The 14,559-nt window shown below is 39.2% G+C and overlaps 1 protein-coding gene across 2 annotated transcripts; it reads right to left on the reverse strand.

Annotated features, from left to right (window-relative positions):
- Positions 1 to 499: 499 nt before the first annotated feature.
- On the reverse strand, positions 500 to 14,086 carry LOC131229031 (uncharacterized). Of its 2 annotated transcripts, none has more exons than XM_058224888.1 (11): positions 13,941 to 14,086; positions 13,617 to 13,829; positions 11,887 to 11,982; positions 6,726 to 6,814; positions 5,651 to 5,779; positions 5,324 to 5,444; positions 5,096 to 5,180; positions 4,871 to 4,980; positions 3,101 to 3,252; positions 1,188 to 1,284; positions 500 to 924 (listed from the first exon to the last, which is right to left on the reverse strand). In XM_058224888.1, the coding sequence occupies exons 1-11, from the start codon at positions 14,019 to 14,021 to the stop codon at positions 616 to 618; spliced, it is 1,482 nt and encodes a 493-aa protein (XP_058080871.1). In that variant the 5' UTR covers positions 14,022 to 14,086; the 3' UTR covers positions 500 to 615. The 2 variants fall into 2 exon arrangements, with proteins under 2 accessions (XP_058080871.1, XP_058080872.1); XM_058224889.1 differs by having other exon boundaries at positions 756 to 914.
- Between the last annotated feature and the right edge of the window lie 473 nt (positions 14,087 to 14,559).

Genomic DNA, 14,559 nt, shown 5'->3' on the forward strand with positions numbered 1-14,559 from the left:
GTGAAGCTCAATGATGGAACCAAGCTGCTGGACGGCTTGTACTTACCATGCCCCAACTACAAACTCTGTATTTGCAGCCCACAATCGCTCCTGTTCCACCAAAATTCCCCTATGCGATCATAACCATCAGACCATCAGATGGATCTACGTCCGATGGGGACCATTGATTGTAACCATCATGGGCGAGAACACAGGCCCACCAGATGACATTATAGATTGCTGAAAGGTCTGCTGGATCAAACTAATTTCCCAGTTTGGCATACGTCGAAGATCTGGACCATTCATCAGGTGGGTCCCAAAAACTATGTTCCACGGCCTAAAATAAGTATTCATTCTGATCATCAGGTGGACCACATAAATGTCGAATATCAACCAAACATTTTAACCATCTTTTTCTTTTCATTCGTCGTGTGGCCTGCCTGATGACCATATTAGCCTGATTTTCAAGCCAACGTTCACAAATCATCCATGTCAGAACACAGATCCACACAACCCAATATTAAAGGAAAAACGCGGCATCATTTTCACTCTATAAACATTTCTTATCCTGAATAAATATAACAAAAATCCAATCACAAGCAAACCCTGTCGGAAAATAGGGCGCGGAAGCTGCAATCATTTAGCCATGCTTACAGGCTTGACAAACACCCCCAGCCCAAGTAAGATTGCAAGGATGACAATAGCTATAGTAACAATCATGTTCGAATTTTTATTTTTAGATCTACTACTGCCTTCTTTTCTTGACAAATCTTGTCCATTCTTTCTTGCAATGTGGGGATCAGAGTCAGATGCTGGCTTGCCAGGGACCACATCCCAGAATGATTTAGCAGTCAATCGAGTGGCTTCCTCTTCCAGTTCTAAGATTGTTGATGTATCTGTCGGGAGCTCCATGGACATCATCTCCTTGCAACGATCTTTGAGATCCTAGAGAGCACGAGAAATATCGGTAGGCAATTTGTAGAAGATAGCAGTGATGAGACATGTACTAGGATGCACGCCTAATAAAAACTCTATGAAGTGTCATGCCAATTGGAACTGTTGACCTACCGTGGTAGTAATTGGACAGCCTGTTTGATTTTGTTGCATGTCTTCCCCATTGACTGGGCTATTGCTCTTTTATTAGCTGACTGCCTTTTTTACAGGCAACAAGTTTGGAATTAAACGAGAGGTGGGGGCAATATACTAACCTCAAATGTCTCCAACGGCTGTAGATAGTCACAAATAAAGATCCTGCCCAACCAAGGAACAAGAACTCTTCTTGGAAAGGAGAGACTGCACGTTTTTCTGTTTCCAAAGGAATGCAATAACGCACTTAAAAGATAGTAGATAAACATAGGAAGTAATTATCAATGTAAATAAGAACAGTACAGGTCATGTGCATCATATCACGTGTCAGTGTTGGACATGGATAGAGATGGTACTATTTTTAGAGAGAGAGAGAGAGAGAGAGCTAAAACACCTTGCTAGGTGCATGCATATGACATTTATCTACAGAAAAGACACCCCACCCCATCACGGTGTGCTGTAATAGCCCTTGTGGGAGCCGTAAAGGCTGTTACGTAAAGGTAACAGTGGCAACCATTAAACGTTACGTGGCTGTCACAGAAAAAATGACCCGTAACGGCTTGTTGCGCCCTCCGTAAAGGCTGTTTTGGCCCCATAATGGTCCATTACCGGGCTGATACAAGTTTTTTTAATTTTTTTTAATTAATAATTTTTTAAAAAAAAAGATACTGTAACAGCCGTTACATCTATATCATAAAGGTAACGGTGGTGGAAGTTACGGCGGCCGTTGCAGAATATCTTGACCCCCATACATCTTGGCCACTTGTTTGCAATCAACAGCTGCTGCTTGAGGGGTACTATGTGGCCATGCCGGGGCCTGATTCTGTGGCGCTGCATGAGTGCTGGGTTCATTCAGAGTCCTTCCCTTAAATCCAGGGTATTGGTCGAGCTGCCAAATGCTTCTCTCCCTCTTTTCTCAAGGTCTGCCTGTGGTGCCATTCCAAGCATCAAAAGACTCCTACAATGCAACCACCACTCCAAATGCTTTCTTTTGCTCACTGATATATCTCTTTGGTTCAAGCCCTTTATATAAAAATGGACAAGGCTTCAGTCATAGTTCACTGCTGTTTTAAAATGGCAGTGACTTGTCCTTTCTACACATGGCATAGATGCGCACAAAAATCTCAAACCGTACAAATCATACATCCCCAAAAATCTAACTGATTGAGTACCGTAGCTGTCCAATTCATTGCTATCTGATGCATGGTTAAGAATGATATGGTAAATGGTCCAAATTCAACAAGCAGATTCAGATGGTTAAGATTGTCCCATCAACGTTTTCTTTGGGATATGCTCCATGCATAATGGATCTTGTGACTTGGGTAGTCTAGATCAGGGGTGCTTGTGCCCCACATTTATAGTGGATGAGGACCATTTGAGAAAACAGAGGTACATTTGAGAAACAGCGGCTGTTAAAAGCCAGATTCACCACACATATACAACTATTTAAAATAATAAAATACCACATCTTAATAGAATTTATAACTCAATATTTAAAAAAATAATAGAATAAAATAAACAACAAACGATAGGAAACCAAAAAACTCAATTGTTTATATGTAAAAGAAACATCCACCAAAAATTAAAAGAAAACAACAATAGTTCAACAAAAGTGTCTTGTTTTTATACGAACTGAATCTAGGAATATCAGGCCTGCAGACATGAACATATGGACATGGACATGGACATGTGTCGATGGTGATGCACCTTGTTACGTCATGATATGGTAATCAACAGATGATGCTGTGAAACTCAAGTGTGGCACATCAAATCCGCTTAATGAGCAAGATATTTTAGTCCAGGATGTCAGCAGTGATGGCACAACTACAACAACCACAATAGCAGTGATGATGATGATGATGGCACCAGGTTACAATGACATAGTGGTGGTGGTGATAGTCAGATTTCCCCAGTCAAAGAATAGTATGATAGATCAACAAATTAATAAGCTTGACTATGGCTACACATAATATGTTGAAGTATTCACAAATAATGCATCAGCATATGATATATCAATACTACATGATGAACCAACCTCAGTTCATCTAAGATGAGTTGGTGGGTCGATTTTTCAGTTAATATTTCACTGTTTGCCTCCCCACTGCCATCAACGGTTGAGCCCACATCTTCCTCTGCCTCGTCACACATGATATCTAACCTACTCCGTAAACTGGTGATAATGTCTCCCTAACAGAAAAAAAAAAAAAAACATGAGAAGCATTGATGCATTTGGGAAAACGTATGAAATTACAAGTGCATATAAGAGTCAATCTAACATTGGATCGTCAGGAAAAAATACTTTCCCTTGGTTAAGGTAGTGATATACAAGACAGCTAGGCCTTAAAGGTATTGAGACGAAAATGCCCACGTAGATTTTGGGTGCATTTGTTGCACCAAAAATAATGAAATTCCATGATATTTTGCACCAAATTATACTGATTAATCATGAAATATCATGATTTTTGGTGTACCAAACACACCCTTAGGGATTTTTACTGCAAACTTCCTCAAGAATTCTAATTTTGCCGAACAATGTCTTGACTTAAAAGTACTTCTGAGTGAAATGACTAAAATGCCCTCATCTATTATTTTTCTAAAGAATAGTGGTAGTCCAGGCATTGTAGGATCCACGTGTTGTATGCCATCCAACCTGCCCAACAGATGCACACCGCCATGCTGATCATGCTAACCAGAATTCAGGTTGATCCAACTAATCCAACCACCAGGTTGACCATATCATAAAAACAATGCACACCACCCAAAAACTTCCAAATTCACATGCTGACACCTGATAATTTGATCAGTCTAATCATTTGGTGAAATGCACCTGTTGGACAGGTTGGATGTCATAACACACCACATGGATCCCACAGCATGCAGCTGCCAGTTTTTTAGAAAAATAATAGATGAGGGCATTTTAGTCATTTACCCAAGGCGCATCCCTGTGCTATGGAAGAGTCAAGGCTGTTTGGTAAACTCAAAATTCTTGAGGAATTTTGTGGGGAAACTGTCCATACATTCATGCTCGTTAAAATGCTAAAGGTAAATACTAAAAACGTTAATATATGTTGAGTGGCACGCATAGGGGAACAATTTTATTTATAATGGCAGCACAAAAAATTGACCATGAGACAGGTTCAAGCCGGCAGCTCAATGGTAGATAGCAGGTTTCAACATTGACGTCTTGAGCTCAAGACCATGAGACACCATTGTGGACACGGCCCATGAGACACCAATGCAGAATGTAGACACGGCCCATGAATTTGTACCCATTAACATTTTTTTAACATGATATTTCCATTAACATGCACAATATGCTAATGGCTACAAACTTGAAAGTTAACCCCTAAGATCAACAGAAAGTTAATTAAAAAAATACAATCATAATAGGACGGAAACTATATCATGATATTTACCAAACAAAAGGTCCCTGCACTGGTCACTTCAAATTAGGTCGAAAGTGTCATTAGGAATCACCTCACGTATTCATGCCCGTGTTCTTGTTAGAAAAGGTTGGCAGGTGCAACACTCAGGATTGGCATGTCGAGGTGTAGAGATTGTCTTCTCACCCTACATTTCTTTTTAAGTTGGAATACAATTTTAAGTTGGATTTGAAGTGGCGCTAGTCAGAATCTTAGTTTTCAAACCGATACAGTAAACCTTGGACAATGCCAAGAAAATTACTATAAATATTGTTCAAAAAATGTTGAAATTATGTGACCCTTGGAAAAAAAATAGGTGAATAGCATGGATGTGAAGTTCCCTAATGACCAAGAATAATGCTGAAGATGAAGCTATCCAATACCTTTATATCAGATATGGCTTGCAAAATTGATTCTTTTGGACACAAGTATGAAGAAGAACATACAGCCCCACTGAAGATAACTAGGCCAGCGACCTCCTCCATGCTGAATGCTTTTCATAATACACCACAGCATTAGCAGTTCGGTAGTAATAATTTCACTAATGAATACAAACGAACATAAGAAAAGGGAACTTTATTTGATTCAATACATAAGTGGCAACACACCTTCAGCAGGCCCATCTTTCATGAATGGCAAAAGAAGCTCAACTTCATGAAGACCGTCTGAAGTGCTTTGCTGATCTTTAACCACCTAAGATTATACATAGTAAAGCAATACTTTACCAATCCTAAAAGAAATTACTTTCCTAGGCAAGATGGTAGCCACAATACATATCTTAAAATATTTAAAAAATAATAATAATAACTTTAGAAACATGTATACAAGGTCTTTACCAAATTTCCATCGACCAAGGCCTTTGCACCTTTCAGCTCTTTCACATGATATGAAATTCCATTGCGAAGAATGTCTCTCAAGGTACTAGCATTCGGTGCATCCTTAGTAAATATGGGTAATCTGGGCAAAGGAAACCCACAATAAGAAATGAAATCCAACATTCATAAGTAAAGCAATAATGCAAAATTGCAAATAGTGATAACTCTCTGTTTGTATAGTTTTTCTGTTTTTCTTAATAAAATTCTTCACCCTTAATGCAAATAATCATATAACTTTAAAACAGGAATGGAATACAAGACAACATCACTATGAGATATGAACATTACCTCATCTCAAAGCTGTACATGCATCTAAAAGTTTGAAGGGTAGCTAATGGTTTTCCCATTTTGAAATCACAAGCCCTTAAACTGGTCGATGTCATACTGGAACCCAACATGCAACTTCGGCAAGTCCACCTATACAAAACCTAAAACTTAGTGTATCGGGAAGCAAAAATATGTTGTTGGACCATAATCAATCAAAGCAAAAAGAAAATTTTACATGTAAGGTCCTGAAATTTTACATCTGTTAGTTCACAGTGTAACTTAAAGAAAGCTAAAAATTTATATATAATTATTGTCAAGATACACCTTATCTATGGACTCATGTCAATGTTTAAGAACTTGCAAGTGGGCCAAATATTTCAGCAGAATGGTAATCAGCCATCCATTTGGTGCTGATGGATTTTGGGAGCTACATTATGCAATCCTTTGTGTGTGTGTGTGTGTGTGTGTGTGTGTGTGTGTGTGTGAGCATGTTTTCCTCCCAAAATCAATATCCACAAGCATTATGAGTATTATTTAGGTGGAAACAGCTCACGCATCCAACTATTTTGAGACATCCAAATAGGCCCATAATAGGATGCTGAAGAGGGAATGAGAATATGGTTAAATATCTAAAATATGAGACCCATCACACAATTGCAGCCTGTAGCATAGCTGCACTAGATGAACTGTTTGCAATTATCCAATGTGCTGATGTATTGAAATATTTAGTGCTCAAAAGACACCAGCAACGCCAAACTGGAAGTAGGCCAGATCAATCAAACAAAGAACTAGAATCTTAACCAACATTCTAATTTTGTTTTATTTTTTCAGTTAAACTGACACTCAAAGAAAAGAGAAAGTGGAATTCAAAATGGCATTGGACTTGTCAAAGAAAAACATATTACATTTTTTATAGAAATATACGCCGTAAAAGGAAGCAGATAGCCACCCATTCGAATAAAAAATGAAGCTTTTCGAGTACATAATTTCACTGATGACAATCGACATGTATTTATGTGATTTCCTCGACAGAAATTAGAAATCAAGATTCAAAACAGCAAATTAGAAGTCAAGAAATTTCTACAGAATGCAACACCTTCTCGGGCTATACGAAATGTGAATTAGTAGCCTTTCATCCAAATCACTCTCGTAAAAAGGTGCTGCTTCCGCAACTCCCTTGACTGTCTGCAACAAAAGACACATTAGTAAAATGAGATTAGCTCATTTCATCTATCAAATTACTAATGACTATCTGTCAAATTATTCTAAAAGGTAAACTTCATAATTTACCACATTGCAGCAAGAACAGATGTTATATTAGAGTTAAACAATCAGAGTACTTGGATAAAGAAATAAATTTGGTTCATCAAACAAAAGAGAATTGTCTGTTGGTCCAAAATTTGGTCTTTCAACTTCCAGGTTTTAGTTAGCCAAGCTACTTTGAACTCACCAATTCATTTATCAAATCTCTAGTCTTTGATAATTCAGCACGGTTCTACTGAAAAATTCCAAGTATGGAATCAGTATTTCAAGTTTATCAGCTAAGAACATCGGCTGGAATTTTTGTGCTTCATTACATGACACCAAAGCAGATGCTAGTCCTTTTTATTTATTTTCTTTTCTTTTCTTTCCCACCTCCTCCTCCTCCTCCTCCTCTGTGCTTCATTACATGCCACCAAAGCAGATGCTAGTCCTTCTTCTTCTTCTCCTTCTTCTTCTCCTCCTTCTCCTCCTCCTCCTGCTCCTTCTTCTCCTTCTTCTCCTCCTCCTCCTTCTCCTCCTCCTTCTCCTTCTTCTTCTCCTCCTCCTTCTCCTCCTCCTCCTCCTTCTCCTTCTTCTCCTCCTTCTCCTCCTCCTTCTCCTCCTCCTCCTCCTCCTCCTCCTTTTTTCCATCAAGAAACACAAATTTTATTAAAGAAGTGAAAAGGCAATCTAAGAAACCCAGAACCAACACCGAAACAACAATGCCCTGCCAACAAAGAAAACAACAAAGCTAAAAACACCAAAACACAAGCACTGGATCCCACTCCAAATGATTAAATGAACTGTTTAATCAAGCAAGAAGACCAGTGCAAGCCACCAGACAAGGCATGCAAATGGCCCACCTAGCCAGCACATTGCAGCCACTTTCAGAATTCACCATCAAACTTCCAATCAGAGTGCAGAAAATCTGTCGAAGCCCCGGATGGGGTCAAACAACCTTGCAGTCAAGATCAGTTTGTCTTTGGAAATCCACCTATTCCTCTCATGGTATTCTTACATAACGGTAACAGTATGGGCCATTACGTGTTATGGGGTCATAATAGCCTGTTCCAAAAAAATCGGACCATAATGGACCGTTACGGTCCAGCGCCATTACACATATACAAGCCCCCTTTTGGGGGCTATTTTCCAATATTTCGCCATTTCTCCTCCACTTTTTTATATTTTTACTTCTTAGGACTATTTTTAACCCATTTTCGACTAGATTTTTGCAATCTTTGAGGATTAAAATACAAGATTTAAGCACTTTTTTAAGAATCAACGATCCAGGGCCAAATTTAGGAAATTTTGAAAAAATATGTAGGTGGTCTTCCTTCTTTTTTTTCTTTTCTTGTTTTGGAAGGTAATGAAAATTTATTAGAATAGAAGGGAAACAACAACAGCACAAGCCCGATCAAGATGGGAAAAACCACTCAAGCAAAACCCATGGAACTTAAAGCCCAGTCCGCAAATCAGACTTCACCGTTCTAAAAACCTCCAAAGTCATCCCCCCTTAGTTCTGAAAGCACCAATTATTCTTTCCCCCCAAAGAAACCAAAAACTAGCAAACAAAGTAAACCTCCACAGCACCTCACCATTTTTTTTTTTCTTGCTGCAAATGTATTGATCAGTGTTTTAAATAGCAGTAGCGTGTTGCGTAGCATTCAGCCCTGTATTGCATGTAGCATGAGCTACACGATACTTCTAATTTTAATTTTAAAAAAGGAAAAACATGATAAATAATAAGAAAAAAGCAAATATATATATATGTGTGTGTGTGTGTGTGTGCGCGCCTAAAAGATGATTCATTTTTCAAGCAAGTTCAAAAAAGTTATTAATTATCACTTATCAAAAGCCAATCCAGATGTATAAAGTTATAAACCAAATCAAATAATTATCACATCAACAACTTTGTAAGAAAACCACTTTAATTAATAAGGTCTAATTGAAACTACATGTCACAACTCACAGGTATGAAAAAGAAATAAAAAACCCACAGGTTAAAGAGTATTAAGAACAATACAGATGTCATCAATACAAAGAGAGGTTTTCGAAAACTGTCTCTCAAAACCCTTTTTTCTTTTAAGTTTAGTTTCAAAGGTTTTTTAATGTGTGAGTTTCACACCAAAGAAAGGTGAAAGTAAACAAGGAAAGGTTTGATTTTAACTTTACATCTTAAGTTTTTCATGACGTTTGTTTTACACCTTTTTTTTATATATATATAAGCAACGATCAGAAATTCATTAAAAAAGGGGGGAACAAACAACAAGAAAGCAAAAGCGAAAAAACAGAGGCACAAATCTGCTGAGATAGCAGAAAGCACCTAACTACCTAAAAAAGTAAAATCAACACTAGACAAGTTCTTGACATTAATAGCCCATTCTAAAATCATCCTTTTAGCCCTAGCCCCCACCGTAGCAGCTGTAGAAGAACGGTTATTGAAGCATCTCTCATTCCTTTCTTGCCAAACCGCCCACCAAATAGCGAGAATAGACATACACCAGATCTGCAATTTGTTGTTTTACACTATTTTTAACAACAACAACAGCAAATATATATATATATGCTACACACTACGTAGCTGTAGCGTACGCTACAGAGGATTTACGCTACATAGCGTTACAACTACGCTACGCCACGAGCACTAGTTGAAACAATGATATTGATTTAACATTATATTACTAAAGCGACCGAATCTTGCTAGATTTGTACTCGATTTGGCAATTACACACACACACACACACACACACACACACACACACACACACACACAGTTTTTTTACTAGTTTTTATATAATTTTCAGCAATTTTCAAACTTTTTTTTAAATATTTGAACTGTAGATTGTTCAAATACATGTATAAAGTTCAAATCTACATATGCATGTACTAAATCAGTGCTTTTCATCTCTTTTTTCTTTTTATTTTTTGTATTTTTGTAATTTTATATCATTTTTTGAATAATAATGCCAAATTTGTTTTTAATTTTTTTTTTTCCTCAAATTTCTTGGTGGGAATGATAATCCCACAGATTGCATGAATTTCAACTCGTTTTAGGGGGGCACTCACATGGTCCCAAATCAGCCCGACACTCTGCATCCGAATTTAAATTTAAATTTTTCCCCAAATCTCTTTAGGGAAATGGTGTCAGATGGTTTACGATATGCATTAGTAGGATGAGTTCCACAGATTGCATGAATTTCAGGCCATTTTAGGGGCATTCGAGTGATCCCAAATCTGCCTAAAACTATTCATCCGATTTTATTTTTTAATTTTCTCCTCAAATTTCTTGAGAGAAATGGTATGAAATGGTAGGAATATGCATTAGTGGGATAAGTTCCACAGATTGCATGAATTTCGAGCCTTTGTAAGAGGAGCATTCAAATGGTCCTAAATCGATCCAATACTTTCTTTTTTTTTGAGAGATAACACAAAAGATTGTATTGATGAAACAAAACAAAACAAAACAAAACAAAACCAAAAAAAAAAAAACAGGAACACTGATCTGCTGAGATAGCAGAACACTTAGACATCTAAAAACGCAAAATTACAATCAAAAGGCTTGACAGAGTAGGTGGCCCATTCAACCAGATAGTGGATCGCCCTTGAGAACGTAACCTCCGCAGGATTGGCTCTACCATTGAAGCATCTGCCGTTCCTCTCGACCCAGACAGCCCACCATACAGCAAGAAGTGTCATCCACCATAAGGGAGTACACTATTTCCCGCACTTGACTCCATGCCAAGAATCAGGAAGGTTGGAGGTTGAGACAGGGAAGCACCAGGAAATGTTAAAGCGGAGAAGAGTAGCCGACCAAATCTGGAGAGTATAGGGGCAATCGATCCAATACTATTCATCCTAATTTAATTTTTAATGTTTTCCTCAAATTTCTTGGGGGAGATGGTGTAAATTAGTTAGGAATATGCATTATTGGGATAAGTTCCACAAATTGTATGAATTTCAAGTTATTTTTGGGCCATTCGATGGTACCACATGCATGATAGGAAAAGGTTGATTGACTCCCAAAGAAAGACCCAAATGCATTTAATGCGTGGGCATTTCACACCGGGCTCGAGTGGGGTAGCCCGTGGGATGCGGGGACACACTCGGGGTGGGCGGCCCATATGATTTGGGGCCCACGAGCCAACGAGGGGGGTTCGGCCGAGGTCCTAACCCATGAGATGTGAGGCCTGAGCAATGAGATAAAGGGGTTAATTCGCCATACTCTAACAGTTCGAGCTTTTAAAGCGAGTGGTTAAAGCGGGAGGTCTTGTGTTCGAGACTCCTCACCGGAGGTGATTAATGCAGAGGCATTTTCACACCGAGCTCAAGTGGGGTAACCCGTGGGATACGGGAATACTCGGGGTAGGTGACTCATGTGATTTGGAGCCCACAGGGGAGGTCTCGTGTTCGAGACTCCTCACCGGGGGTGATTAATGCAGGGGCATTTCACACCGGGCTCGAGTGGGATAACCCATGGAATGCGGGGACACACTCGGGGTGGGTGGCCCATGAGATAAAGGGATTAATTTGCCATACTCTAACAGTTTGAGCTTTTAGAGCAAGTGGTTAATTGTCCTGCATCAGCATTAGTGACATTTGGGGCATGATAGGAAAAAGGTTGATTGGCTTCCAAAGAAAGACCCAAATGCATTCGAGGGCAATTGGGGCATTCGAGGTCACCACGTGCATTAGTGGCATCCGAATTTAATTTTTAATGTTTTCCTCAAAAAAAATTAATGTTTTCCTCTCTTCTATGCAGCTAGCCTTCTTTCCATCTTTTCAATGACAAGTACCAGATGGATGCAGATGGTGGATTGTCTCCCAAAGAAAAACCCAAATGCATGATAGGAAAAGGTTGATTGCAACACATACATAATCCATGCAAATTATTAGACCTATGGGCACTAAAGGTAGAAAAATGCACAAGCATAACTAAAAAAAACCAGTGCACGAAAATCAACATGAACAAATGATACCCAGATTCATATTGTAGAAGTAATATGTGAAAGAAATACCTGCCAGAGTATTGTGCTTGAATTCTTGAATGAACTCTCAGAAGCCCATATATAGACCCCAACCACATTCACGCCACCCAAGAGCATCTTATATACCTGAAAGTGCAATATAACCTCAAAAAGTGCATCCTCAATGCAAATTGCAAGCATTCTTCAAATGCTAACTAGTTATTAATGGACCCCAATGCTTAACTTTTCATATAGAAATTTTCAAAGCATCACATAGGATATCATTAATTGATTAGCATGAACAAGTTGAGAAAATTTTCAGTTTACATACTGCTTTGCACAATACAAGCCTCCAACACACAACTTCAAGAGATTTTGCTAACCACACATGCACCTCTACCCAGAGACACATGCCAATCTGGCATCTGAACTGTGTATCAGGAATTCAGGTGGGACCCACTGTGTAGATGATATGGTCACAAATCAGGCTGGACAACTATGATCTAGCCCACACATGCACGAGAACAGTGAAATGTCTAAAATGCACAAGCTCTTTTTGACCATCCATTGCCTACATACATTTGTGGCCCATCTGATTGTTGTCCATCCGAGTTTTTGGCCAAATGATCAACATGATGGACCCCACCAAATACACGGATCAGAGGCCTTACATGCATGCCAGGTGGTTGCATGTAGAGGCAAGCATGGACAGGAGCATACAGGACTAGTAAACCTCTATCTTCAGTAAGCTTGCAGACGTATATTGACGAGTGACAGAATTTTTTACATTCCACTTTTTTTTTTCTTCCAAATATACAATACTGTGTCTTTATCACTAACTAGTATATGAAGGCACCTACTGACACTTGCATTTCAATTTCAAGGTTGCACTTGTAGTTTATGGTGAGTAAAGGTTTTCAGCTTTTCTTTTTTCCTTTTCCTACTACTACACTTAGAGAGAGAGAGAGAGAAGATTGAGGCTCTGCCATGGCTGGTTCCAGAACCCAGGTAAAAGAAGAAGATTCATGCGGCTCTGCCATGGCTGGTTCCAGAACCCAGGTAAAAGAAGAAGATTCATGCCTAGTGGGCAACCAACCATAAAACTTTTCCCAATCTACCATTTAAAAGCCGGCGGCAAAGTTCTGAAAGAAGGCTAAGATGATGAGGATGACAAAAGATAAAACAAATCAAAAGTGGCAACTTTTCAAATTAAAAGGAAATATAGTATGCTTGACCTACCACCCTTTTCATTGCAGCAAGCAGTAAGTATGGGTGGGTCCCATCTTTCACAGATCCAGATTCCAAACAGTTCACCTGATGGGAATTTGTCTGCATAAGACTTTACCCGGGTAATCCTAGGCACCCAACCATTGGCCTACAAATGAATGGTTACAACTAAAACAAATCAGTGGTCTATATGTGATGATAAAAGGTCCATCAATCAGATGTCTCAGATTGTTGGATGGAACTTTCTCTTTCACCCAACAAACAATTTAGATAACTAAGAGGTGGGCCCAACTCATCCAATACCTCTCAATAGAAAGCGCATCATATCAGCAGTCATCTTGATAGCAGATTCTTAGGACAACAACAATTCCAAACAGCATAGCCTTTTATTCTAAAACAAACTAAGATGTTCCAAGACAGATTTCACATGCATTTGCATTTTAGCGTAGCGAAAGATCAACAACAAATAACCAGATTGCAATCACTGAAACCAAAAACGCAAATTCAATACCGAAGAGCAGACCAAAAAATCAAGTGGGTATTTTCAATTTGACCTGACGAGCGTGTTCCGCCAACCAATCCCGATCGACCAACAGCATTGAAGCTTCCATCTGAGACTTCCCTTTAGAACCCTTCTTCCTGTCATCTCTTCCACCGTCCGATATTGAACAAGCTGGTTCTCCAGCATCGTTGGGGGGCGTCGGTACCAAATCAAAGACAAATCCCCGGTCTAGACTGGAACTCAGCTTGCCTATAACAAGACCCACCTACGGAAAGAAGAACCCATTCCTAAACTCTCACGAGAAGATTTAAAAAAAGGCAAAATTTACGATTTTGGAAGAGAGAGAGAGAGAGAGAGAGAGAGAGAGAGAGATTGCCTGTGTTGGTACTTGAGATTGGAAGAGTCGATCCTCTGCTGATTTTAGTTGGGTTTCTTCTCCAATTACTGATTTCACCATGTCTCGGAGATGGGGTTTTTAGATATCACAGAGAAAGAGCATGTGTCTATATGAAGAGCGAGCTTTGCTCCCATACAAAGTCTCCGGCTCCAAGTAGGCCCGCCTCTAATCACGTGGACCGTTGGATGCGAGGGGTTCAACTTCGACTGCACGTGGCCACTATATCAACCTGATTAGCTGATCAAAACCGTCGAAATGAGGGATTGAATAAAACGGCAGCATCAAATTTACTCTGACCGTACATTTTTCATGCTGTTTTAATATTCGATCGCGGTTATTTTATCCGTAAGGTAACATCGATGGCATGTTCTCGACTTGACTCAAAAAAGTTTGATTTGACTCGGTTGGAAATTGAGTTCGAACTGAGTCGAAACAAGTTCAAGTTTGCCTGAGCTCGACTCGGCTCGGATCGAACCCAACTTGAATCGAACTCTGATTGAACCAGTTCGATGACTCAGTTACTTTGATATTGATGTTGCTCACCAAGTGTTTGATGAAATTACTCAACAAAGTGCCAACTGGTAGCAAGGACGGTATG

This window comes from Magnolia sinica, chromosome 16, assembly GCF_029962835.1.
Source record: "Magnolia sinica isolate HGM2019 chromosome 16, MsV1, whole genome shotgun sequence".
Classification (NCBI taxonomy): domain Eukaryota; kingdom Viridiplantae; phylum Streptophyta; class Magnoliopsida; order Magnoliales; family Magnoliaceae; genus Magnolia; species Magnolia sinica.

Excerpts from the sequence above, each read along its gene's own strand:
- LOC131229031 (XM_058224888.1), bottom strand. The coding sequence starts at position 14,021 with ATGGTGAAATCAGTAATTGGAGAAGAAACCCAACTAAAATCAGCAGAG. Across the intron at positions 4,981-5,095 it reads GAAAGATGGGCCTGCTGAAG|CATTCAGCATGGAGGAGGTC; the intron begins GTGTGTTGCCAC and ends TATTATGAAAAG. Across the intron at positions 925-1,187 it reads AGCCGTTGGAGACATTTGAG|GATCTCAAAGATCGTTGCAA; the intron begins GTTAGTATATTG and ends CGTGCTCTCTAG.